Below are 27944 nucleotides of genomic sequence, written 5' to 3' on the forward strand. Positions count from 1 at the left end.
ACCAGGCGCTCCAGGAGCAGCTGACATCGTCTGTGCAGGAGATTGGGCATCTGATTGATCCTGTCTCCACAGCGGCCCGAGGCGAGGCTGCCCAGCTAGGACACAAGGTGCCGGTCTGACCATATATCCCCCTCATCCCCACTGGATTTAGAAAGAAAAAAAACAATTCTGTCTGCTTTCCATCTTGTGATCCAATCCTTCCTCAGACAGCTCTCTTACACTCATTCTCCCAGGTGACCCAGTTGGCCAGTTACTTCGATCCACTCATTGTGGCGTCGGTGGGCCTGGCCTCTAAGCTGCACGACCACCAGCAGCAGATGACCATCCTGGACCAGACCAAGACCCTGTCTGAGTCTGCCCTGCAGATGCTCTATGCTGCCAAGGAGGGTGGGGGAAACCCAAAGGTACAAATCAGTTCATGTAGCAAGCGTGTTTAGCCCACCAAGTAAGATCCATTTCAGCAGGTCAAGACAGTAATGCAGTCTTTTTTTCCAGTGTAGATCATTTTTGTAAGAGAATCAAGCCATTCGTTACTGCTGAGCATGAAGACGTTTCCCTATTATATGATACGATTATATAATTCTCTATTATATGTTCTTCTCTCAGCTATAAGTCATTTGCTCTTATTAAACTCACACAGAACAAAGCCGCAGGAGTTCTCACTAGGTTTTATAGCTCTCTATTAGTGTTTGAATTGATTTTAAGATTTTAGCCATCATTTTTTAAAACCCATTCACCGCACGAGTTGTAATCCAATTCTCGGGTGATTCTGCTGTTCCTCAAACATAATTAGAGACACAAAATAATAAAATCAAAAAAAGGAACTTGTGTTGTCTTGTAAGATTGCCTGTCTCTGCAGCTGAATCGGCTGCTTCTGAGTTCAAGCACAGCAAACTTCCACATTTTTGACTCTGATGAAGACACAGTTGCTTTGAAACATTAGTCTGTAAATGAATCTGCAACCTCCAGCCCCTTTTCCCCCTTGCAAATATTCCATATCCCTGTTGCAAGTGAATTTTGAGTGGTGAAAGTCCTTGCAGCAGCAGGAATCCAGCCTGGTGACGTGTCCTCTAGTGAGGCAGTGAGTACTTATCAGCTGTAGGGACACTCTGGAGCTGCTGTCAAGCTGATAAATTTCCTTCTGGCTGGACCAAGACAGTGTCACAGAAACGTTAATCAGCTGACTGTGTCCCCAGGCGTCCCACACCCACGATGCCATCTCTGAAGCAGCCCAGCTGATGAAGGAGGCTGTGGACGACATCATGGTGACTTTGAACGAGGCGGCCAGCGAAGGGGGCATGGTCGGGGGCATGGTGGAGTCCATCGCTGAGTCCATGGGCAGGGTGAGTGAGGGTGTTTGTGTTTTGATAGAGAATGCGAGCACAGAGTGTGTGATACCATCTCACGAGAAGTCTGCTCAGGTAGTTAAAATAGATTTCAGGTTGACGCTTATCTTATTTGTCTGAAGGCAAAATGAGCTTTCCCTGTAAGAGTGATTCCACAGTGTGTGTGCAGAGAGTGCATCCTTGTCAGTGACTCTCAGTAGTCCAGTAGATGACAGGTTTTAAATCCACAGCCCACTGGTGATGTTAGCTGTCATTCATCCTGCAGGGGGACATGTCACTGTGGTGACAGTGTGGTTAATAATTGAGGATGATCTGCACACAGTCAGATGTACACTCGGCTCAGATCTTATCTTTTTTTTTTTTTCATTTTAGCCTGAGCTTAAGCATACAAGAGGAGCAACCTTCATTAAAACCCCAGTAGCCTATATAGAGTGGAACACTTTACAAGAATGCATACATAAAAAAGGTTTATATGTTCTCACTAATGGCTTTTTAATTGCTAAGAAATTATATATCAATTAAAGAGTTGTGCTATAAAAAGAACTTGCTAAATGGGGTGCATCCACTGTTGGTATTTGCCAGCATAGTTAGTTTTATCTTTGTAGTGGCCTTTTAAATTAATCAGCCTTAAGCTTGGACTATCTGAACTCCTACAATAATGCACCCTGTAGAAGAACTGCCCATTCATTGTGGCTTATTGACACTTGACAGCTGAAGACTTAATTGTTTATTGTAATGTATTATAATATTTTATAGTGTTCTGAAGCCCATGTAGTAATATCCTTTATCCAATCATGTGTTCACAAAGCAGTGAACCTCGGTCCATCCTCGCTTGTGAAAGACTGAGCCTTTCCAGGATGCCCCTTTCAGACCCAATCATGATACTATCACCTGTTACCACTGAACCTGTTTACCTGTGGAATGTTCCACACAGGTGTTTTTGGAGCATTCCACATCTTTCCCAGTCTTTAGTTGCTCCTGTCCCAACGTGTTTGAAACGTGTTGCTGCATCAAATTCAGAATAAGCAGATATTTACAAAAAACAATGATGTTGACAAAATTAAACATCAAATTTATTCTTCATGGACTTTTTTCAATTGCATGTACGTCAAATTATCACATCCTGTTTTATTTATGTGTTACAGAGCATCCAAACTTTTTTGGAATCAGGGTTGATTAAAATGGTAGTGCAACTTCTTGTTATTTGTTGACCTGGCAAATAAAATATTAACATTTTAACATCTTTGTCTATGAAGCATTCATAAAATAACACATAATGCAGAATAATATTATACAGAAGTTAGCAGCTTCTTACTTAAGGTTTAACTCCGCTATTAAACAAGGCCTGTAAAAAAATGGCGGAACAATTACTAATAACTAATACAATTGCTAATCAAAACCGCAAAACCCCTTATAGTCTGCTTTACTTTAAAGTGGTGCAAAACTGAATGAGAAGTCTCATGGAAATGGGAGTAGTGTAAAAACACAAACACACTGAAAGGTTGATCTTCACAGGTGGATGAGGGAACACCTCCTGAACCTGAGGGCTCCTTTGTGGACTATCAGACCACCATGGTGAAGTTCTCCAAGGCCATCGCTATCACTGCACAGGAGATGGTGAGTGTTGTAACGCTGTTGGATATTCATGTGTATTTTCCATAATTTTCCAATCTACAATGACAATATTTACCAGTAGGGCCACAGAACCATTAATCTGCCTCTGCTGATGATATATGTGCTCTCTGCTGCCAGATGACAAAGTCGGTAACCTGCCCTGAAGAGCTTGGCGGCCTTGCCTCTCAGGTGACAGTGGACTATGGACAGCTAGCCCACCAAGGACGCCTTGCTGCAGCCACTGCAGAGCCAGAGGAGGTGAGAAGCCATGCTTTTCTGTCCTTTGTAGGGAAAATTACATACTCTCATGAAAGATTTACACGCCCCTGAAATGTCTGGCTGAAATATCAGCTTAGGCCTGCATTTAACACCAAAAAACCTTTCGGATGGATTCACTCACGGGCTGATCAGAGCTGATGTTTGCAGTGCTTTGATATGACACCCTTTCCTCAAGGCTGCCTCGGACAGTGTGAGATCAAACAGAAATAAACCCCTCCGGCATCCATCACTCTCAATAGCCGCATCTTTTCTAAAGGCTCCTCTGTTTAGTCCAGAAATGTGTGGAAACATTGCACTAATAAGCACACAGCTCTTATCAATATATTGTATATAGCAGGCTGCTGGAAAGCCTGCTGGTTACCATAGCGACATTGTGCCTCTACAAGTCTAAAAGCCTATAGTGATGCTTACAATGAAGTACCACCCACCCATGAATCTCAATCTGGAAATTAAAGGTGCAGTGCCAGCATCCCCTCTCTGAGGGTGCTTGAAATCAGTTTTTATCCACCCACTGGATGAGAGACATGCCAGTTTAGGACATGATTGTAATTGTGTAGTACAGTGACACAAATGAGCGGATGGATGAAGTGTAAACCGGTGCCTGGTTGTGCTTTCAGGTCGGCTTCCAGATAAAGACACGGGTGCAAGAACTGGGCCATGGCTGCATCTACCTGGTCCAGAAGGCTGGCGCCCTGCAGCTCAGCCCCACTGACAGCTTCTCCAAAAGGGAGCTCATCGAGTGTGCCCGCGCAGTCACAGAGAAGGTAAGCCGTGTTGCAGAAGGAAGCTTCTTATGCCGTCTCGCCGGCGATAGCTGTGGCCAGAGGCATTAGGTCGTCCCATTCTCGTGAGCGCGATACCCCAGGAAGGCCTTGAGGGAATTTCTTCAAAGTTGACACAAACATTCGCTTGCGTTCCAGGATGAACTGATTAGAATCTGGCGGTCAAAGGTCACTGTGACCTCAAAAATCATGTTTTTTCATAACTCAAATTTCATATAAATGTCTCATAGGATAAAATGAAGTGATGACATTTTATATCCAAAAGGTCAAAGGTCAGCTTCACTGTGACATCACAATATTCTGCAGAAACACTTTTCTGGCCATTGTTCGACTCAGCAGGGGAGATTGTGACCATATTTCATATTTAGTCAGATACTGAATAGGTGACACTAATCTTGGGTGTCCACCTTGAAACTGTACTGATAGTAGAGGTGTTCTGTGCTGCCTGGTTTTAGATGTGTGTGAATCATCCACTTTTACAATTTGTTGCTTCTCTGCAGCAACATCCATATCTGAAGCATTGTAGTCCACCACAAGCTTATTGGTTTTGCTGATATTGAGCTTCGGGTGATTGTTGCTGCACCATGTGATGAAGCTCTCTGTCAGTCATCTGTAAAAACAGTCTCTAAGTGAAGACACCATGTTTCTCACTGGAAATTATTCACTGGAGACATACATGTCAATACAGGGATACATACAACCATGAGGCTGTAATTCTCATTTATATGTACAGTATATTTATCTTGACTTTTTAAGGCAAGTCTGTTTTTGCTGTCATAATTTGCCATCTCTGCTGTTTGAAGTTTCGAAGCAGCATCAACTCGGCATTAGCATTTTTATGAAAAAATATTTCATGCATTGCTCAGTAATTTTCTCTCTCTCTCTCTCTCTCTCTCTCTCTCTCTCTCTGTCACTCTCTCTTTCTGTATATATATACCTATTTTAAAATGTGAGAACAAGATTTAAGAAGAAGCAGTTCAGATTATTTAGATAATTGTTGGCTATATTTATGTTGAACTAGTACAGAGTCAGAAGAATATAGGCTAATGTATGTTATTTCAGTAACAACTGGTGTTTTGCTGTATTATTGTACCATTCATGCAGGTTATGAGAGTATGCTCTCCTGACCACGCTCACACTGTGCAGTTAATAATAATACTAATGTCTCCCTGCTGTGACCCTGGCAGCAGCTAGCCACGCTGCTCGCACATTAGAATTTCTCTCCACTCTGAGGCTATGATTTGATTCAGGGTTCATATCAAACTTGAATAATTTGGGGTCTCACGCCTGCTGATATGTGAGGCCCGTGCCTCGTTGAAACGTACCTCTCAGGGCTTTCCATTTGTTTTTGAGGGATGGGCAGAGAGCAGGCTTCACGGGAGATGTGTGATTTGCAGAGTCAGGCTCATTGACTTAATGTGATTGTGCAGCAGACACTGATTTCAGACCCTGCTCTATTTTTCTGCTCCCAGCGTCCTCTTTTAATCTGGCTCGTCCACATCTTTCCCACTAAACATTTGCAGTCTCACTCACCTGGTTTATAAAGGCTCCACCAACACCCTATGAGGAGGAAAAGCTACTGTTTAATCATTAAGCATGTGCAATGCATACAGAAACTTGGGGCTATTTTTAGCTGTTTTACACCTCTGGAAACAGCATGTCTGGGGGATCTCTCTGCATATCTAATGCTTTATGTTCCAGGTGTCCTTGGTACTGTCAGCACTGCAGGCAGGGAACAAAGGCACCCAGGCCTGTATCACAGCAGCCAGCGCTGTTTCTGGCATCATTGCTGACCTGGACACAACCATCATGTTCGCCTCAGCTGGAACACTGAACCCCGAGAATGAAGAGTCTTTTGCTGACCACAGGTGCGATGACCTTGCCACAAACAAAGCAGACAGACCAAGACATTCCATGATGTTAAAAATGGGCAATAGATTCATGGTTTTCATGAGCGCAAATGTCATATAACATAGATTTCTGTTGCTAGGTTTTTACACTGTAAGACAAGAGCTCGCCTTTGTCTTTTGATGACTCACTCAGGAGAAGTGCAGTTTGCCAATAAAGCCGAATATGCAGATGCATTTCACATAATGAACACAGTTGTAATTTGTCCCTACTAAACACACATTGTGTCAGAGCAGCAACAGCTTCCTTTCATATTGCTGGTACTTGAGTGTGACTGTGGAGCAGATTGTGACACAATGTGTCCCGTCCCACAGGGAGAGCATCTTGAAGACAGCCAAGGCGCTGGTGGAGGACACCAAGCTGCTGGTTGCTGGAGCCGCGTCCAGCCAGGAGAAACTGGCCCAGGCTGCCCAGTCCTCAGCCAAGACCATCACTCAGCTCACTGAGGTGGTCAAACTGGGGGCGACCAGCATGGGCTCTGAGGACCCAGAGACACAGGTGATGAAAACCCAAAACTCATTTTACCCTAAGGAATATCTAATACAAGCACAGATGTTTCAGCCATGTGCAGTCACAGATGCCTTTTGTTTTACAACAAAAGCTCAGTTATTACTCTTTAATTCAGCTGCACAGAGCTTTAACCAGCTATATAACCCATTATCATTATACTATTCTGAGATATTAGTCATCTACAATGAATGTCTTCTATCTTTCTGTACACCCACTGTTAGATTCTATGTGTAATTGAAGTTTTATCTGATATACATTGTATCTCCTCTCTTTTCCCCTGTGTGTTTGCCTCTGTCTCTGCCCTCTGCTAAGTCTGAAGTATCATGACTAGGTGGGAGTGATAAGGGCTGCAGTGTTAAATCCTCTCCCCAGGGGGCTACTGATAAACCTATACTCTGACCATTGTGCCATATTGATACCAGCTCTATCTCCTTTAGGTGGTTTTGATAAACGCGGTGCGGGATGTAGCCAAAGCTCTTGCCGAACTCATCGGTGCCACCAAATGTGCCGCCGGCAAAGCAGCCGACGACCCGTCCATGTATCAGCTGAAGAGTGCCGCCAAGGTAAAGAAACAAATGACCATCATATCTGGTTTAGCTGTGTATTGATTTCAGCAACACGAATCTCCAATTTGTTATTCAGCTTATGCTTCCTCACTGAGAGGAATGCATGCAGTCATGTATTCCTCAAACACTCTCTTTGTATTGTTGCTATGTTTAGTTTGACGCATCTGATAGAAAAAATAAGGCTATTTTTCAAAAGAACGATGTGACACTTCATATCAGGGTTTGTGAGGTATTCTCTTTTTCTGTCGTATCTGTATGTGGGGCTAGACCCATCACTAAGATGTACTTTGTGTGTGTGTGAGAGAGAGGGTTGGTGTGCTTTGCTGGGATCTAGAACTGCAGGACTTTCTGTGTTGTGACCGCTGAGACTACAGCAGAACAAGGGTTTGAATCAGCTTGACTGTGAAGACCTGATCTAAGTAAAGCTCAGCCTGGCAATTCTATTTGTCATGTCAAGTCAGTTTTATTTATATAACTCAAAAACACAAGTTTTTCTCTGCGTGCTATGCAGTCTATTGTTAGACCCTCAGTTTGGGTAGAGAAAAACCCCACATTGAAAACTTCAAAGGTGAAACAAATTGGCAAAACCTCGGAAAAAAGCAACACATGAGGGATTCCTCTTTGAGAACATACAGAGCATACTGTAGGTGACGTAAGAACAGAGCAACGGTAGGAGACACAAGTTCTGAACATGAAATAAATGTGAAGTAAAGCTATAATATAAAGTGCACATAAAGTGTAATATAAAGCAATTTCAGTCTAATACAGAGAAAATATTAAGTGTTCTAATTTTTTAAAGAGTTTCAGGCAAAGTTTTTTCTTATGTCAGAAAAAAGATGTTGAACAACTTCCAGATGATCTTGGTCATCAAACCATCTTCCAGCCCTTTGCATCTAACCTTGGTGCAGCTGCGGTCACTGCGACAGAGAAACAAAGATCAAAGCACGCTGTATTTGTGCCAGTGACAGGGCCCCAGACGCCCCCCCCCCCGACCAAAGATTTGCTAGTCTTCTGCAAACTTCCTCATATTATTTATTTATTTTTCTCGCAACTATCATCCCAAGCACGGCATGTAACTCTAACTGTTGCATGGGGATTCTTATGTTTTCTCATCTAAATGGAATTGGGGCCACCCATGGAGCTGGTTATGTTGACAGATTGTTTCTGTTCCTTCAACATATGGTGACCTCCAATCAGGACCCTCTCAGACTCCTGGCGCTCAAATTCCTGACTTGCTAATGTACACTGAATGCAGCACAGACTGAACAGAATAGGTCACCATGAGTAAAACTTGAAAAAAAAATTGGGGTTTTTTTGTTTTTCATCCTCAGTGTCACTGAATAAGCCGGGCGTAAATCATCCACTTTTCATTTGAAATAAATCCCTGGCTTCTCTCACGTCAGCAGCTGATTTCTTTAATGTTCATTAGATAAGCACCTTCAACACATGTAGCCATTATTCACAGTAATGGAATCAGTGAAAGAGGAGGCAAAAATAATTTTCTGACGTTTTGCAGCTGAGGAGAAAGAGCTCCACCTGCTGGTGTGACTGCGAGCCTCATCAATGCCCCCTTTCTTTGACAGGTCATGGTGACCAACGTGACGTCTCTTCTAAAAACGGTGAAGGCGGTGGAGGATGAAGCGACTCGCGGGACGAGGGCACTGGAGGCCACCATTGAGTGCATCAAGCAGGAGTTGACAGTAAGAGCGCCTCACAGGCCCAAACGTCTTCTTTATGGTCTTTGAGGAGTCAACTGATGAGACACAGCCTCTCTGCAGAGCTGGCTGAAACAGGGTCAGGGATATCTATGTCTATTATTCTGAACAAAACAGGGAGCTTTTTGTTCTTTTTCCTTTATTATCTGTCCAGCTCTTTTCCTTCCTCCTTCCCTCTCAGCCCCTGCAGGTTTCTCACAGCTCTTATCACGGCTTGGGTAGCAGGTGCAGGCAGAGTGAGACAGGAAGATTTCAAGAGCTTGTTTTTTTCTTGTAATTTACTGCTAATCCTTATCGGAGGACCCCCCCCCCAGCCCGAGCCCGAGAGGGGGCTTTACCAAGAGATGCAGCCGAAGCCAAATTCAACACAGCCTACCGAACCACCGATTTTATTGCTATCAATATCAACACTTTCTGCTGCTATACAGAGTCCATGTGATCCTCTTTGTTTCTTCTCTGAGAACGTTCCCATCTGTATTAACACGTCTGAGCCCCTGCCACGCCTTTATCCAACTATACATGTCTGTGGGTCTTCATCATGTCAGGTGTTCCATTCCAAGGACGTCCCAGACAAGTCCACCACACCCGAGGAGTTCATCCGTATGACAAAGGGCATCACCATAGCAACGGCCAAGGCAGTGGCTGCGGGCAACTCTGCTCAGCAGGAGGACGTGATCGCCACTGCCAACCTGAGCCGCAAAGCCATCTCTGATATGCTGACTACCTGCAAGGTGCTAATCCACGCCGCCCTGCCAGAACTGGCCTCACACAGACATCACCAGGCTGCCAGGGAACATGTGAGCCCAGCCTGCTGAGAGCAGATAGGACAGAAGAGTCTAGTCTGCTTTATGGCTGCTCCCGCCGGTAGTGACTCAGTCGCTTTTCAAAGTCGTGCAGTGAAGCATCAGTCAGGATGTCCTTTAGTAACTGTATAGCACTTGTAACGAGACACAAACAGAAGGAATACAGAGAAAAATCAAGGCATTACAAATAAAGAGAAGAATTAGAGGTTTTATTAGCCATGAATTCGATTGGCACTAGATAATCTTCTCATCCACGTTTAAAATTGTGTAAAGGCTGTTCACAGAGCATATTTCCACTCTTATATCAGGACCTGTATTAAATCTCAACCTGCCACTGGGAACATTTTTTGTGTCCTTTTCCAGCAAGCAGCTTTTCACCCAGAAGTGAGCGAGGAATTGAGGAGCAAGGCCCTGCAGTACAGCGCTGAGTGCACCACCGGATACATCAACCTTCTGGAGCAAGTGCTGCAGGTCAGAATGAGTCACATGTCTCATGAATGAAGCATGGAACTGTGTGTGTGTGTGTGTGTGTGTGTGTGTGTGTGTGTGTGTGTGTGTGTGCATGTGTGTGTGTGTGTGCGTGCGTAAGTCTGTAGCAACAGTGTGGAAAAGTGGATCCTGATATTTACTATAACCAAGTGAGACTTACCGGTCTTATCTGTGGGATTAAATCCGCTGATGCTTGAAAAAACGTTCCTGGCTTCCTGTCAGTCATGCTTATGTTTACTGTAGCATCACCTGAACTTAAAGAATAAGGCTGGTGATATTCTGTTTTACTTATTGTCAGCAGAAATACCAAAACCAACAATGAATTGATCCTTCTAACAAGTATTATCTGAGCCAAAGCCTGGTGTAGTTTATGCCTCTGTGCCACAGACCTCTATTGTTGTCCAGAAACAAATAAATGAAATGAGCTTCTCTGTTTCTCTGGGCGACTTGATAACTGTAGTTTAAGTCAGACCAATCCCACGTACTGTCCACCATCCTGCTGCTGTAAATACTCACAAGTGCACTAAATGTGTGTTAATCCAGGGCTGAAAACAGTTCCTGGTTCATGACTCCTGTCTGAGTAATGTTTGCTGAAACCTACAGTGGACAGCTGTCTGGAAACTCCTCAGCTTTTTATAAAAATGAACTATAAACTGTATTGTTCATCTGTTATAAAGTATTTACGCTCTTGTCTGAACAAATCAACTTGGGTTTGAGTGCACCAGTCCAGGAGTCTCACACATTGTTAGCTCTTTTCTACAGGCTTGTTGTCAATAAGAAAAATATAGGATATAGAGAGCCTTACCCTCGATAGAAGGTCTCACGAATGATTACCTGCCTTCACCTGTGAGTGGCACAGCTGAAGACTTGGAATTAGCTTTTTGTTCCAGCAGTCTGATCCGTCTGTAACCACATGCATCTTGAAACTTGTCTTTTTATATCTGCACCTCGGCAGAAGATCAGATTGAATTTCTGAGCACCTTGTTGCATAAATCTGCATATTAATCAGCAGAATTTATTTTCATTAAATTCCTTAGCTCATAATAACACTACCCCTGTGTTATCTCAAAACAAGTGTGTTGACATGTAACAATTGCTAATTCATGTATTAAATGACTTAATTAATCATCTCGCGTGCATAAGTAGTTACGGGTACATCATGTTGATTCTGGTGGGACGTTAGGCTGCTAAAAGTGCCTTATGTTAGAATTCCTGGTCTTAATATAAAGAGTGTTTCCACTTCGCCGGTCAACCAGCTGCTCAAGCAACAAAAGAGCTAAATGTGAAAAGTGCATCAAGAGTCACTGACTTACAGGAAAAAAGTGTAGATTCGTCTAACAAGTCAATCATTTTTAATATCTCTTAATTAATTATTAGTGTTGCAATGTTATTTTTCACCTCAATCGTGGCCTAGGTGGGGGCAAAGAGTTGCAGAGTAGCCATATGAATGTCTTTTTGTCAGTTATTCCCGGCAGCCGTGCAAATCTTAGAGATCTCTGGCTGTTTGTTGCCAAAGTTTGAGCTTTTTTATGTCAGACACATGCTGAAATACTCGCTCGTGTTGTTACGACTAGCCGTTAATTCCCTTTTTTACTCAATTACCTAAAAAGTCTATAAGAAAACTACAGCTAGCTCAGAAGGCTGCAGTGAGAGTCTTAACTAAAACAAGGAAAATGGATCACATTACAGCGCTGCTGCACTGGCTACCCGTATCTTTTCAAATTGATTTTAAAGTTCTCTTACTTATTTATAAAGCTTTAAGTGACCTTGCTCCTCCCTACATCAGAGGTTTTATTTCATTTTATGGTCCGGCTGGATCACAGGTCTTCCACCACTTTTCTTTTAAATGTTCCTTATGTGTCCCATAAAAGTGGTGGAGAGGTTGCCTTCTGTTTTTATGCCCCTAAACTGTGGAGCTCACTGCCTCTTGGTATTAGAATGGCAAGCTCTTTTTAATCTGGCTGTTTATTTGGAGTAATGTTACAGCCTTACCTTATTTTTATTCCAGTTGTTATTTTGTTTTATTGATTGTTATTCATTAATTTTTAACATTTCATTGTTTTATTGTAATTTTTTGTCTGTGTGAAGCGCGATGCTGTTCAATAGCAAAGCTACCATGTTCTTTTAAAACTGCTTGAGTATCATTTGCATTCATCTTTTACATTACATTCACTTGTGCCTTTTTCACGTATGTGCGTGTGTGCACGTGCACACGTTGGCCTCTTGTATTCTCAGGTGCTGCAGAAGCCCACGTCCGAGCAGAAGCAGCAGCTGGCCGTGCACTCAAAGCATGTGGCAGCGTGTGTAACGGAGCTCGTCCAGACAGCTGAGGCCATGAAGGGTGAGGCCACACACACTGCTGATACACACCGTCACACACTCTTACACAACGCACGCAGGCAGAAGTTCAGCTTGACAACCTTTAGTTACCGATGACCGCGTTTTGGCTGATGTCAGGATTATATGGACCATTTAACACACACATGAAACTCGTGTGTATTTAGTATTCCAAGCTTTTATGGTACCTTATGAAGCACTATAATGTAATTTATTCTGCGCCTGTGTGCTGTCCAAAAATTGTTGGCAACACATTTTAATTCTAAAATGACAGTGAGACATTATAGCTGCTGTAGTGGAAAGCTGAACCTGCAGAATAAAGTCATTTTGAAGCACGGGGACTCCCATCAGGAGCCAACTCAGTTTGATGAAATGTAAAAACCATGATAGGATTGCAGAGATGTTAGAGATTAGTCAAAGGACTCCTAATCCTCTTGAATGAATAAAAATATTGCATTATTGAGTCAAGCCACCAAACCTGTCTGCTTCCATCATAAACACAGGTCATGAAAATCACTTGAGAATATTGAAATCGCACCGTCGAGTGATTGCCGCGCAAATTGTTCCAAATTAAGCTCTGTTGGTTGGTTATGACACAAATGTACCCGAGTGTTTCCGCTAGAAGCTGCACTGCTGCATCTGACAGGAGTAATAGATTGTGTTTGGATGAGAATTAGATTTCAGCGTATAGCCCGAGACCCAGCGGGGCTATCCACTTCACCCCTCTAATGTCCCATGTGCTCTCTCTCCCTCTCTTTCCTCGCTGCCTCAGATGGAGGTAAGTGGGATATGTTGTGTATTGTTCCTCCAGATCACCTTTCATAGAGTCAGAAGGGGGCAGAGGAGTCAGACGGGGTGGGGGTGCAGAACAGATTTCCCCTGAGCTCAACATAATCTATGGAAACATCACTCCATCTGCTTTACCAAGCTGTTCCCAAACAGCTCCGTTTTATGGGCACTTAAAAACCTATAAAAAGACAATGATCCATCAGATGTGCATTTCTTCTAACTTAGTTTATTTAACTTTGAGGCATTGTTGTCATACTGCAAACAGTTCTCTGGAGTGTGTAGAGCTTCTGATCTTTGCTGCAGCTGAAGTAAGTTGAGATTTAGCATCTTGGTGATGCCTGGACGGTGTGAATGAGTACGTGAAAAATAGCTGAAACATAGTGTTGACCTTTTTGTACATAAAATAAAATGTTATCACCGGATTTATTCCACTCATGTTTCTTTTGTGAGGCTGTGCTGGAAAAGCCTGTATAACCAGCGTCGGGGTGTGTGATGTTTCCGCTCAGGATCGGAGTGCGTGGACCCCGAGGACCCCACTGTCATCGCCGAGACCGAGCTCCTCGGAGCAGCGGCGTCCATTGAAGCTGCAGCCAAGAAACTAGAGCAGCTGAAACCCAGAGCCAAGCCCAAGGTATAAGTGCCCCTCTCAACCTTTCCCACCCACACAAACCCACGCACAGCTTTTTGGCATTAATCAGCAGGGAGACGATGTGGGCCAAAGGTAGGAAAAGGTGACCCTGACTTTGAAGTGGAGTCATCTTTTTTTTCAGCGCTGCTATCTCGATGTCATTAAGGGAGGGAAAAAATGTTTACGCATACCATGTCGACTCAGACAGCTGGTCCGGTGAGCTAACATATGATGCTCGGAAAACTTTCTACAGAGGTACTTTTGGACGTTATTTTGAGTTGTGTTGCCAGGAGACGCAATTACACCGCTGGGCCCTCAAGCTTATGTTGGAATGAGTTCAAATGTGTGATGAACTGTTGTGACCCTTTCCGAAGGAGGGGGGCCTCTGTCTTATTGAACTTGTTTCCTTTGTTTTATTGCAGTCATTTCTAAACTAAACTGAGGGAGGCTTTTTCAGCCTGTTATTCATCCCCCCATCCCCCCCCATGCTGCGGTATTGCCTAAGAAACAAAACCGCTGCACCGCATCATACGCAATAAAAATAGGCATAACACAGGAGATGGTGACGGTGCTTTTGGAAAGTGAAATTACTCTCATGTTGTTCTGTGCAATGCAAGGTTGTGTTCGTGGTGTGCTACTGCATGATTGTGTTGTTTATCTGTCTCTGGAGACTGGATAGCTGGATACTAGTGCTCTTCCTTCTGTGCCTGTAGTGCTTTCCCCCTTTTCTATACCTCTTCCTGGACACAACGTGACTGTCAGTTCAAGGCTCTGCCTGTGTGATAAAAAGGAAGGCATACTTAGGCTACCCCTGTTTTATTAAAGACCATATAATACTCTGTCTCATACTGTAATTCCACAGCTACAGACTGCTTTTATGAGGACCTTTATGAAAGGGGATTAGTGAAAGGCTGCTCCTCTTTTAGGTGTCAGTGTCTCCCTCTAGTGATCTAATAGGATGCATGCCTTACCAAGTAGCTTTTAAAGGGGGAACACCACTGAACTGTTTTTAACTCATGTGAGGACATTCACATTGTTAATTACGACTAAGCGTTACTATATTCAGAAACTAGCTAACATAAAGGAATTTACACACATAATTATTGCCTATTTGTTTCTGCCTTAAAGCTCATGTAAGTATTGCAGTGCACAAAGTACTCAATTTCAGAGCGCCATATTTTATTTTAGTGAGATATTAGAGTTAGTTTTTTCGCTGAGACGGCGCTAACAAACTATCACATTCAATTCTTGGAGGCATTAAGCCGCCCTAAAGTCTGTATTATATTCCAGCACATTCAGAAAGGGTTCATTGAATTGTCTAAAACAGCTTGGATTCTTCTTCTTCCTCCTCTTTACTCCCTCTCCTCTCCGCTCCTTCAGCCCGCCCCCACCCTGTAAGGAGGGAGGGCTCGCCTGCTCCCAGCATGCCTCCTTGCCTTGCCCACCCCCCCCACCCCCACCCCACCCTCTCTGAGCCGTTGTAGACCTGGAAGCCTTCTCTGCAGGGCTCTGTCTGATATGTTTGATATATTAGGTTGTTATTCAGTCCAACTATATATCAAACATATTCCTACAGTGTCCCGCCCTGTCTCCAGCCACGTGTGCCTTATGTGTTTATGGAGGTCAATCACATGCTGTCGACTGCTGAGGCAGAGATGGCCGCTTGTTTACCGTCTCTGAACTGAGGCACTGTGATCTTCAGAACGGTATTTAGTACAGGTTTGGGAAATGGGACGTCGTATCCTGCTGCCACACTGCTGTCACTGAAAAATAGCCATTTTTCATTTTGATTTTTGTAAAAGAGAAATCGAACATTATGCTCAAGCCTGTAGCTACAACTGAGGACACTGAGGTCATGCACTCACACAGTTTTAGGAAGGCGGAGGAGGTGTTACACTCCAATTAAAAATGAATATTGAAACTGGATATTTTATAGGCTGATTCCAGTGTTTTTAATATTTTCTATGTGTAGATTCTGCTTAATTTAGGCCAATTAATAAATGATAAATAAATGATGGCAACACATTCATCAGAAGTTTATTCATGGCAGTGTAGAAAAGGCTTTGAAACAGCATTTAGACCGTCATGTTGGGGAGTGGAATACAAAGGAAATTCAGTTAACAGTTAAACATATGTTTTTTAAAAAAATCCATATATTAGATCATGACTCATGATCTTAGTATAACAGCCAGGTTACGGCCCTGGTTGACCTGGCCACATGCTCATAATGATCTTTTTTTCAGGAGGCTGATAGCTGTAAGTCTAAATTAATATGTTGTTTTACTTACAGCAGGCAGATGAGACGCTGGACTTCGAGGAGCAGATCTTAGAAGCAGCAAAGTCCATCGCTGCAGCAACTAGCGCGCTTGTTAAATCTGCATCAGCTGCTCAGAGAGAACTGGTGGCACAAGGAAAGGTCGGTCAGCACACCTTACGCAGACTCTCAGCAAGATACTACACGTGACCACCGATGTACAACAACATATACATGATGTTTTTTACCCAATGTCTACCTCAGGTGGGATCCAATCTAGCCAATGCAGTGGATGACGGCCAGTGGTCTCAAGGCCTCATATCAGCTGTAAGTTGCTAAAACTTCAAAACATTTTCTAATTACTGTATAAGCTGTTGTGTGACTCTGTCACTTGCTGCAGGCGCGTATGGTAGCGGCAGCTACCAGTAACCTGTGTGAGGCAGCGAACGCCTCAGTGCAGGGCCACGCCAGCGAGGAGAAGCTCATCTCTTCAGCCAAACAGGTCGCGGCCTCCACGGCTCAGCTGCTGGTGGCCTGCAAGGTGAAGGCCGACCAGGATTCTGAAGCCATGAGGAGACTACAGGTAGCGCTGAAACTCAACCTTTATTTGTCAACCTTCGCTTTACCGCAAGAGAGGAACAACAGCTATTGAGAGCTAAGAGTCAAAATACAAGATGATAACATGCTATGGAGTAAATAATAAAATAGAGGAAATAAATGCAATAGAGTATAAAGATTAAAGATAAATGACGGTATAGTTAAAAATGTTTACAATCAATTAAAAGAAGAAATAAAGCCTTTGAATAGCCAAAGTGATGGCAGAAAGTCTATATGTATTAAATAAATATATGTATATTATTTCTACTCTATATTTATGCTGCATTATTCTACAGCTGCTACTATTATTGTTATTACTACAGTATTGTTATTATTGCCTTTATTATAGTATAGTATTAGAAGTAGCAGTATTCTAGTATTCATACTGAGGTACTCTTTTAGAAATGTATCTGTGGAAGCGCTGTACATGTATGTTGCGTGCATGCTAACTCGAGGATGATCTGTTTGAAGGCTGCTGGCAATGCGGTGAAGCGAGCCTCAGACAACCTGGTGAAGGCAGCTCAGAAAGCGGCATTTGACAAGACTGACGATGACAGCGTGGTGGTGAAGACCAAATTCGTTGGAGGCATAGCTCAGGTGAGACACAATCCTGAAACATGTTTACGTGAGACCCAGAATAGAAATATTCTCATTGTGCGGTTTGCCCTTTTCACCAAATGTTTGCACCTCTGCTCATATGTCAAAATGCCAAGTGTTGTTTTTCTGAAATTATGATGAGCTGCTGTGGATAAACAGCCCATCAGCTTCATTTCAAAGCTGTTTACCAGGTTTACCAGACACCCACAGCTGCAAAGCATCACAGCTCTTGAAGACTTGAGAACTTGCTTCCTTTTCATCTTTGCAAAAGGAAAAAAAAAAATTGACAGTAATTGAAGAGTGAGTGTCTCTTTTTCTAAACTCCAGGGTGCTACGGGAAGCTTTACTTTTCATCTTGATTGACTTGAGTTCCTGTCTCAGTCAGCGGTGCACCGCAGCTGGGCATCAGCCTGTCAGTTCTTCCATCTGACCAGTGAGGCTCATTTTCTCCTTGATGTCTGATCATTGTCGCACAGAGGGAAGCCTTGGATGACATTAACCGCTTTAGACTGTGATTGGCCCAAATAATAATACTACCATCATTATTTTCAAGATGTTATAGCCTAATGCTAGCTCTCCTTACTACTATTATTCATTTTTAGCTGAAAACAGTTCAGAAAATGTTTCAGTCTGACTGAGAAGAAACCACATGCAATCCAAAAATTGTCATGAAATTACCAATTCAAGTTTTTCACATCTCTACATGCATCACCACCAACCTTTTCCACATATGTAAATTTATAGATATTTGCATCATTTCAAGCCATAAATTGTCACTGCAAGATGCCGTTTCCTGTATTTTCCCCAATGCGTGCAGCTATTGGTTTCCCACATCAAGCTATCCACAGGAATGGGATTATGATGAGTGGAAGGCACGTTTCTTGTCATCTGTTCCCGTTCTCCTCAGATCATTGCGGCTCAGGAGGAGATGCTGAGGAAGGAGCGAGAGCTGGAGGAAGCGCGGAAGAAGCTGGCTCAGATCCGACAGCAGCAGTACAAGTTCCTGCCCAGCGAGCTGAGGGAGGACGAGGGCTGACTGGCTGAGCGGACGTGGACGTGCGCCACGCCGATGAGACCCTCTAGTCATGGGGAGCTGTTGCCGATGTACGATTGGCTGCTTTACTCTCATATAACCGAGGAATATACCGCACTTGAAACAGGCCTGTTTGGTGAGAAAAACAAGTGCCTGTGCTCTGTAGTGTATTTGTGCGTGTGTGCGTGTATGTGTGTGTGGTGTGCGTATGTGTTTGTCAGTGAACGGCATAGACATTCAGAGTTCAGCGTGGAGAAAGCTGTCACTATAAGCAAGTGGAGACGGTATGATAAAGTTGTATGATAAACGTTGCTTTGTGAGTGTTACTGCATCATGAGCATTTCTGACTGTTACAATCATGAATCGAAGATGTAACGAATGCAGAAATATAATCATTGAATGTTCTATAATCGTCGAAGGTTTAGAGCAGTTAGAAATGAACTGATGATGTGTCTGCAACAGGCAGAACCAATCGAAGGGTCCATGGGGAGGGTGGGGGGGGTGCCTCATTTCACCACTGGCTTGCATGCACCATAATGTCTATACATATCAATGAAGCTACTAACCAATAGAGTAGTGTAGAGTGGAAAGGCACTTGTATTTTACTAATAAAAATGTGAACTTGGGGTTTGCTGTTAAACTAGCAAACCTTTACAAATCAAGGATTCTGGTTAGACTATGTTGTTCAGCTTGACGCCAAACAGTGAGAGGTTCTGATTAGAGAGTAAATGTCAAAACAGACCACTGGCCAACACTAGCTAAGATATTTAGTCTTGACTTCTTTTTTTTTTTTTTTTTTAAAGAAACTGGTTCTTAAAGAGCAGACAGGTGTAATCTGTTTTTTTTTTCGAGAATCTGGACTATATGTGACCAAATAAGTCATGCTGCTTGTCACTTCCTGTAACCCCGGCAGTTCCCCCCTCTCATACACAGAGCTGTGTAAGAAATATATGTTTACATTATTTGTCATGTTTGTTCTATCTTGTCTTGTCGTGTTTTCAGTTCCTGTCCCCATTAACACTGGCCAGATTCTGTTCAGGTACCCACTGTACTGTACACACACACACACACACACACACACACACACACACACACACACACACACACAGATTCAGTTATTCTCCACCAGTCACTGCCCTGTCATGGTAAAGGCATTTTCACTTTAGACTGACAGTCTATAGCAATACATGACACTGAATAATCGAGCAAAAACAGTAATAGTCTGCGCTGTCAAATGATTGATCGTGTGCAATGATATTTGGCTTCGGGGCCCTTCATGAAACGAGCATACATGATGCACTGAAGTAGCTCATACACATACGCACTGAAGAAGGCGATTTAAAGCTTCCATTGTATTAAATGTAGGACGTTCTCCTAACAAACCAGAAGGAAATAGATTCGAGGTCTGATTGAGGAAACTAATTCAATCTTCTTCTTTTCCTTCAGTATATTAACGTGTAATATATTGGAAATTCGAAGCAGTTCATTTCCTCAGTCTGTCCGTGCCAGTGTCAGGACTGCATTGTGTACTAGTGCCTTACTTGAGTCTGCCATGCAAGCGGCTGAAGATCAGGCTGGGTGGGAGCCTGAGCCTTGTCCTCTCTGGATCAGAACAATATGCCAGTCTAATCCCCATCGGGGTCTTAATAAACTGTCACCTTGTCCTTTGCCATACATTACAATGCCTTGGCTGGTGGCCCACTTGCCTCCAATGGTATAATGCTGATATAAAAGGGCATCTGTGGATACCGTAGGATTTAGAGACCATATCAGAAGACTAACACTAGACTGCATTCCATGAGCATGTGGCAATTTGTGTTTGAAGTTGAGAAACTGTTGAAATCATTATGCCAAGTCCCTCTCAAAAGTTGGACTAAATAACTCCCTTGTTTCATTGTCTAACCACTATTAAAAAAAAAAATATGATTTTATCAGTAAATGTAAGAATTACCCTGAAATATATTGTCCAACTGATTTGTGAGTATTAACAGAAATAGAAGATGTTACTAGCTCTGTTATGAATAGGTGTTGTGCTTTCTTTAACAGACTGCGTTAGTTTTATGATTTGATGCTGTATGTATAATATTTATCTGGTCACAAAAGTATTTTTTGTATTCACCAAAAATAAAAGAGTTTCAAACAACCAGCACCGTTCAGATTATTTTGTCCCTGTTCGCATCAATGCATGCGGTCAATAGATGGAGGTCATCCTGCATTCTTTCCAGCAGATGTCAGTATTCTCCTTAATAGCTCCTCAGTCAGAGGGGTCAGTGGATGTTTGGAGAAATATGTTCTAGTGGAGGGATTGGCAAAGTTAGCCAGACCAAATATGGACATAGTGGATGTGCTTTTTTTTTTTTTTTTTTTTCCTCCTGGTTCACAGACCAGACCTTGAAGTATGCAGTGATTCCCATTTAGATGTTTTGGTTCACATTAATTGTGCTCTCTGCGTTTCACAGCTGAAACCTTTTGCAGGGCTGTTAAGAAGCGGCCTCATGTTGGCGTTTTGTTGGTCTGCTCCTGGCGATAAGACAGAGTTGAACTTGAGCTTGGCCTTTTTTTTTTTTTTTTAACTCAGGTGACACACTCTGAAGCTGATTTCACACTCAAGCTGATCCCCTCAGAAAGCATATGGGGGCAGAGTGTGTTGGTTCGAGGTGGCCAGCACAATACACTGAGTTGTCCTAATGAACACCATATTTGGTTGTTTGAGTGTTTTGGTCTCATGCAAGGCCAGGCCACACAGTGGAGAGGGGAAACTGAAGCCATGTGTTTCACTGGGAGTGCCCATCTGCGACTCACCCTCTCTCCCCCTTCAGTCCTGCGAGGACCAGGAGGATGTTTGTCTGGTAAACTTTGGCGTTTGCATGGAGTTATCAAAACCTCAGTAGATGAATGAAAGCAGACATGTGGTCTCTTATTGTACTGACCTTAATGATTTCAGAGTAATCAGTAAACCTCTCTGTTACAGCCGTAATCAAGTTTCCACGAAGGTCCTGCATTTATGGCTGTTGTCTGCAAAATATCCAGCACCATGGTCAGCATGATGGATGACATGAAAACCAGAAAGATTTTAGGCTGAGGTTTTCATGCACTCAATAACCCCTCTTCAACCTATATCTATTTCTCAAGCTCTCTCTGTTTTTCTATTGGTTTGCACTGAGTAGACATTAAGTTTCATGTCATTTTCCTGCATATGGAAGACAGTATGAACTCTGGATGCACCTTGTTGACACTAGATTTAATGTGATACACCGTGGCGCAGGTCATTAACTTCCTCAATCAAACGTCTCATGACACATACAGTAATCCTTAGTATCAACAGTGTACATCTCTGGCATCGTAAACATCTCGTTCCATGCCTAATCCCCACAGCCTGGCAGTCATTTAGTTCAGGCTTTGTTCCATGCTCAAGTTCTCAAAAATGAAGCCATGTTAACCCGTGCCTAAACCAAAAGACACTGGGGTAACCCTCCACTTTCATGGTTTCAGCACTAACCTACAGTGTGTTAAATTAGCCATGGCAGAGCAACAACAAATTGGCTCGTATTGGCTTCTTATGTGCATATGTTCGTATGTTTTTCAGTGTGGACAACAGGCCAGTTACTGTATGCTCACAAGTGATACTGTGCAGGAATGGAGTCATGGCTTGTGCTAAGAACAGCGTCACTGAAACTGAGAGTTGTCCCAGTGGGGAGCTATGTAGCCACTTATAGCATGTTAATAATACTCTGAAATTTCAGTGTTTATCACTTTCTTAATTTGCCTTTAATGTTATATTACTACGGTAAACTGTGGTGAGTTGTTTATGTGAAAGAAAAATGGGCATAAATAATTAATAATAAATAGAAACCTGTGTGTAAACTGACTGGTCGATGTATTTTTTGTTTGCAACCCAGTTCTGGTAATGCTAAAGCTATAAAACAGGTTGAGAGGGCACCATGGTCTTTTACAGTGTAAGGAGGGGAACTGCCCTCAGCCAGTTTTCTCCATTTCTAGTGAAAAGTGATGGAAGAGGAAGTGAGGTTTGGAAAAAATGCACATCAGGAAAGGCTTTTGGGTTCTGGGCAGGGCTATTTGTCCAAAGCATGCTACTGAGACTTTCATTTTCGTGTAGACGACATCTCAATCTGACATCGTCTTTCTTTCTCAGCTAGTGATGAAGGCTAAAGAAGGGGTTCAACAGCCTTTCAGCAGCCATGTCAAGCCAAAAAATGTCCAGCTTGCCCAAGCTGATAAAACAGTGGAAACCAGCATTGTTCATGGCTTGAATGGCTGCAGATCACATTTGGCTTCAGTCCATTCTGTCAGGAAGTTTCACATAACCCAGACCCAAAGATGGTATGGCAGAGAGAAAGCAGGAGGAATTTAACAAACTGTAGAGGATTAATTACCGAAACCTCCCAGACATTTCCACCCAGCTTCCTTTTTCGTTGTGTTTATGTTACCTTTTCTGCATGTGAACATGAGCGAACCACCTATTGTGTCTGTGGTTATCCAAGTTTTCTTCAGCGAGGGTCTGCATGTTGAAGGGATGCTGCCAGTGTGAAGTGTGCATGGCGTGTGTGGACTTTGTGTAAACACACTTGCACTGTGTTGGTAATTAAATGCTCTGAAAAGGCTTAAGAAAAGAAACACAGTGGAATAAAGCAGTGACTTGATCATTCTGTTTAAAGGATACTTGCTGTTTACTCATACTCACATAGCGCCCCTCTGCCTGCTCTGAGAAGCTGCAGTCCCTAACATAAACCTGGGAGACAGCAGCTGATGGATCTAGGAGAGCCTTTAGCTCTGGAGCACATGACTATTTTAGGTCATCGGCAGGGATCTCCCAACATGCTGGCTCCATAACGTATCCACTGTACAGCCTCTGACTTAATGAGAATAGTAAACAGAGTCTGTGGAGATGACTTCTGTGCCTTCATAACTCACAGCCGGTTACTGTCTATGTGCTGTGATTTCACTCAGATAAAATCTAAGCGGTTACAGTAATACTGCTCTAAATGGTAGAGATAGAGATCGACATCCATTTCCATGAGATAACGGATGGGTGGTGCTTTCACTGTCTGTGAAATATGTGAGCTAGTTGTAGTCACCTCAGGAGTGTCCATCCTCTGCTGGGTGACAGTATTGGCTGTCTATTTCTCTCATAGCACAGCACAGCAGCTCCTTTAGTTATCATGTGAGGAAGGCACAGTATTTCTCAGTCAGCAGTGACAGCAGGGCTATATTGGGTCTCAGCTGAGACTTAAACCTCGGGTGCTAATTTTGGACACCTCCACCAGTAACATTAGGAATATCTCTTAAACTATATCGCCTGACTCCGCCACACGCTTGTTCTTCCAAAGTCAGGCCTCTCTTAGTGATTTACGGGGATTTTTCTCAGTTTTGTTCGTTCCTGAAACAGCGTGGAGAGTGAGGTGTGGAACGGGGGGAACCGTCTGTCTCAGCCTGTGCTGCCGACTGGAACTGATCTGCAGTGTCTCCTGGGATTTAAGCTGTCGAGAGTGAAATGTAACACTCGTCCATCCAAACCCTCAGTCTTAATAAGGAAACTTTGCTCAACAGTCGTAAGATAACAGGCCGCATTTCTGCAGAGAAAAAAAAGTCCTTGGTTCCTTTTCTTCTCTCAATCCTGCGGCCTCCCCGCCCTGTACTAAGGCTGAATATACACTCAACACAGTGCTGAGCAGGGTTTTTCTCTACACTAATGCCAATTTTCATGAGATTTAATCATCTGATTACTTCTGATGCATCCAAGCAGTGATTAAAAAACCTCCTTCACAGCCCTTCCCAGTAGTGGAGAATAATAATGTACATTTACTTAAATACTGTACTTAATGGCAATATTGAGGTACTTGTACTTTACAGTTTTTTTTCATTTTAGCCACTTTATTAGTGACTAGTTGCTAGTTATCTGTCAGATTAAGATTTTCACAAAAAAAAAACAAAATATTCTTCTTAAATACAGTGCAGTGTTTGACCCTTTTAGCTAAAGACCCTTAACAAAAAAAAGTAATGTGGGCCCTTTGTCGCGTTATAAATCTCACAGTTGTTAACACTTCCATAAAAGAGTGGCTTCCCCTTTGAACTTCTCAGGTGTTTTCATTTCAAAGCAGAGGGAGAAAAATCCCAAAACATGAATTTTTCTTCCAGACCCATGTTTTGTTTCATTTTTTCTTTCATATTATTCATACACAGTGTTTTCTGGTGATTTTCTTGCAGTAGAAATATCATACAATGTCCCACAAGGGAGTTGCTTGGGGCCACTTTTATAATCAGTGTCAATCAATGATTTACCATATACTTTTTAAAATGCCAGTGTAGTCGTACTACATGTATGTGGATGACTCAAGCAGAGAATCTACATGTCGAGTTAAATTACACATTGCCAGAAATAAATGCATTGTGTTTGGAGGCAGAAATGTTCTTGCTAACACCACTGTGCTCAGCTTGCCTATAGATGTGATGTCAGTTGTCACTAAAACCAAATTACTGGGTGTTAAAGTAGATGACCTACTGTCTTGTTCTGACCATATTGATCGTATTGTCTCGGTGAAGAGAAAGGGCATTGCTATTTCAAGGAAATGTTTTGCATATGTTCCATATTTAGCTATGATTTATGTTGTTAGGTCACTTGTTCTGTCATAACTGCAGCACTGTCCGGTCATTTGGTCAAGTGCTGCTGAAAAATATAATACCACATTTCTTCTGTGACAAACTAGTGTAGACCAGTTCTTGGCATGAGTATATGACATGACAAGTGAGTTCTGGTAGTCAGCTGGTAGTATCTAGTCTTGTACAGATGACATGATGAGAACTGGTCCTCAACTTGGAACATGATTCCTAACGGCAACAAAACGGATCAAAAATAGATCCACCACTATAGTAACCTGTCATGGATGTTGTTGGTGTCATAGCTGTTTTAGTTTGGGATGGGGATCCAGAAAAGAATAAACGAATATCACAACACCTCACGGTTAGCCCTCAGGAGGCTCAACCCTGAGACTGGAAACCAGTAGACTAAACTATCCAACTTTAAATAAAGTTGTTACACTCCACTTTAACCAGCTGTAACAGTAAAATGCTGAGAACTCATTGGTGAAACTTAATAATGCCAAATATAATAATGCTTCTGTACTTTTCCTTCAGTGAGGTTTTAAGTGACTATTTTGGTATATTTACCAAACCAAAACATCTGCATACTTGTTCCACCTCCGTTCTTTCCCATTCTTTTGATGGGAATGTTGTGTTCTTTCAGCAACCTCGGCGCATAATTACCCACTTACTGTACTGCATATTGTTATCTCAGACATCCAAGGCCTCAGGGCAGGAGCTAACCAGACCACACCAGGTGGATGTCTATTTATTTTCACGTCTGTGCGCTCAGACAGTTGTTTAATGATTGACTCTGCACAACTGTTTTATCTAGCCCCCTCGCTGTGAGTCTGAGCTTGACTGGAAAATAGTCACGGCATCTGATCAAACGTGGGGCTGCAGACAGGCTTCGGTATAAGAATGCAGGTGCCGCAGAGCTGTGGGTTCCTGAGGCATTCCTCACTGCAGAGAGAGACCACAGTGACCCAGTCACAGTGAACATAGCCTGCAAGCTTTCAAACAGCCACTCAAAACCACACTGGAATGTCTCGTCACCGTAGATTCTCACACACACTCCACTTGATGGCTTTCCTTCAGCCGTGCTACAGTCATTTTGTGGTTTGAAGTTAACATACTTATAAACTTGACATAAACCTTCACTTTCTCTTTAAAAAAAAAAAAAAAAACTAAAGAAAACTAGACTTTTTGGACCAAAAAATGGACTTTTGGAATGTTTTGATGATGATGATTCTGCCACAGGGAAAGCTTAGATGGATTTGGGTTAATAGAGGATGTGTAAAGAGTTTGTTTGTAGTCACAAAAATAAAGAAAGGGAAACTAAGACACCACCATAGAAGTCCAGCATCCTCCTCCACTGGCCATTATTTCATGTCTCTGCACCAGAGGGCCCTGACAGACAGGGAGAACAGTGGCTGAGCTAGAAGTGCATACCAAGAAGTTTTATAGCCCTGTGGAATGGAAAGAAATATCAAGTACGTCTTTGGACCTCACAAAAAGCCCCCGCAACTGAGCCCTCTCCTCTGTCTCCTCTACCTCGCTTACACCAGAGAGCCCATATATGGACACACATACGAAAGATTCTCCCTCTGTGTGCAAACACGGAAACTTCTAGCCCTGTGACATGAGGGGCATAAGATTGAAGACAAATATTTAAAGAGGGCTATCAACAAGATGCTGGCCAGCTGGGAACTGAGATACCAGCAATTATTATGCTGCAAGAGGGCGAAGATATCAACAAGTCATGATTTAGAAAGATCTTTCAACAGCGTCTGATCCCTGAGGGAAGAATTTCTGAGCAGGACACGACTCTGATGCTTCGGAAGCAATCTCTTATCTTGAGCTGGAAGAAGTTCAACCTGCCTGTAAACAATCATTAACTTCCCACCTCCCTCTCGACTTGTTTTACTGTGTACAAATAAACACAACAAACGTGCGAAAAGTGTTGCTTTCCTAAATTGAAGACAGATTTGTGTTGCAGAATGTCTGACAGATGGACTTTTTTTTTTTGTTCCTGTGTTCATGCTACGACATGTCGGGCCTTTTTCGTGAATTTAATTTTACGCAAGAATTCTAGCACGGCATCCCGCAAGATGTTTGAAACGAATCATGACAGTTCCCCCCGAATGCTTCCTCTCCTCCCCTCTTTTGGTCTGAGCTGACTGAGCAGCATCAGATATGGCTGACATTCTTGCCTCTCTGTGCGTCCCCATCTGCAGAGGGGGAACACAAACAAACAGTCTGGGAGGAGCCCTGCCGAGGCCACAAATATTCTTCCATTATCCCACATTTGTGTTTGCAGTGCTGGAAGCTCAAGCTGTTTTCTCTCAATGAGTAGTAGCTGCTTGCAGAGCGTCACTGAGGCTTCTCTGCAAACTCTCTTAAACTTGGAGAATCAGATCTAAATCTCAGCTTTGACCGACCTATCTGTACAAGAAGAGAATATGAGCTTTGAAAATTCTTGACATTGACTTTCGGAAACGTAGCATGTAACAGAGCATATTTTTCAGTTTTCCGTGAGGTCAGTCTCAGTTGAACCTTTAAAGCACAACCATGGGGATGTGTATAAAACCATATAAGAATAAAAAAGTTTGTGCCCCACTCCTGGCCTCTAAGAGATTTATAACAGGCCTTGACAGTCAGAGAGATGACAGATCCTTTCATTTAACAGCAGCTACTTGCACTGCAGCATAAACTTGGCACAGGAAGAATACTTCCCATCTTCAATGGAGCACCTGCACCAGAAATATTTGCCCTTCATACGGCTGGAATTTGACTCCTCAAAGTATTAAGCATGGTGACATTTGTGAATTTCTAGCAGCTTGCACTGCAAACACAGTCTCAACTAACTAAACATAAAGTTTTAATGGAATTACAACTGACCGAGGGACATTTCCGTCTGATTTACATCCTTAATGACAGATTTAGCACCGCGCAGAACTGTGTGAGTCAAAGTGTCACAGCCTTATTGCAACTATCCATCAAGTAAAATACTGTGGCAGTCTCTGTGCAGTGGCTGTGGTTATGCGTCCACCTGTGCTCACCAATATATCCGTCTGAATCTTACGACTACCAGTATATG

General features: G+C 42.9%; 1 protein-coding gene across 5 annotated transcripts in view; it reads left to right on the forward strand.

Annotated features, from left to right (window-relative positions):
• Positions 1-20547, forward strand: part of tln2b (talin 2b) — an 82119-nt gene extending 61572 nt beyond the window's left edge. For 3 of the 5 annotated variants that reach the window (XM_076732749.1, XM_076732747.1, XM_076732748.1), the window contains exons 39-57: positions 6-107; positions 234-404; positions 1197-1343; positions 2862-2963; positions 3099-3218; positions 3857-4003; positions 5723-5889; positions 6244-6427; positions 6877-7002; positions 8589-8705; positions 9266-9451; positions 9887-9994; positions 12248-12353; positions 13645-13769; positions 16057-16182; positions 16285-16347; positions 16421-16603; positions 17089-17214; positions 18122-20547. In XM_076732749.1, the coding sequence (XP_076588864.1) occupies positions 6-107; positions 234-404; positions 1197-1343; positions 2862-2963; positions 3099-3218; positions 3857-4003; positions 5723-5889; positions 6244-6427; positions 6877-7002; positions 8589-8705; positions 9266-9451; positions 9887-9994; positions 12248-12353; positions 13645-13769; positions 16057-16182; positions 16285-16347; positions 16421-16603; positions 17089-17214; positions 18122-18250 (2535 nt within the window). In that variant the 3' untranslated portion in view covers positions 18251-20547. Of the gene's footprint in view, positions 1-5; positions 108-233; positions 405-1196; positions 1344-2861; positions 2964-3098; positions 3219-3856; positions 4004-5722; positions 5890-6243; positions 6428-6876; positions 7003-8588; positions 8706-9265; positions 9452-9886; positions 9995-12247; positions 12359-13121; positions 13770-16056; positions 16183-16284; positions 16348-16420; positions 16604-17088; positions 17215-18121 lie in introns of those variants that run through there. The other 2 variants (XR_013077255.1, XM_076732750.1) reach the window with 2 other exon arrangements.
• The last annotated feature ends 7397 nt before the right edge of the window (positions 20548-27944 follow it).

This window comes from Chaetodon auriga, chromosome 6 (assembly GCF_051107435.1).
Source record: "Chaetodon auriga isolate fChaAug3 chromosome 6, fChaAug3.hap1, whole genome shotgun sequence".
NCBI classification, from domain to species: domain Eukaryota; kingdom Metazoa; phylum Chordata; class Actinopteri; order Chaetodontiformes; family Chaetodontidae; genus Chaetodon; species Chaetodon auriga.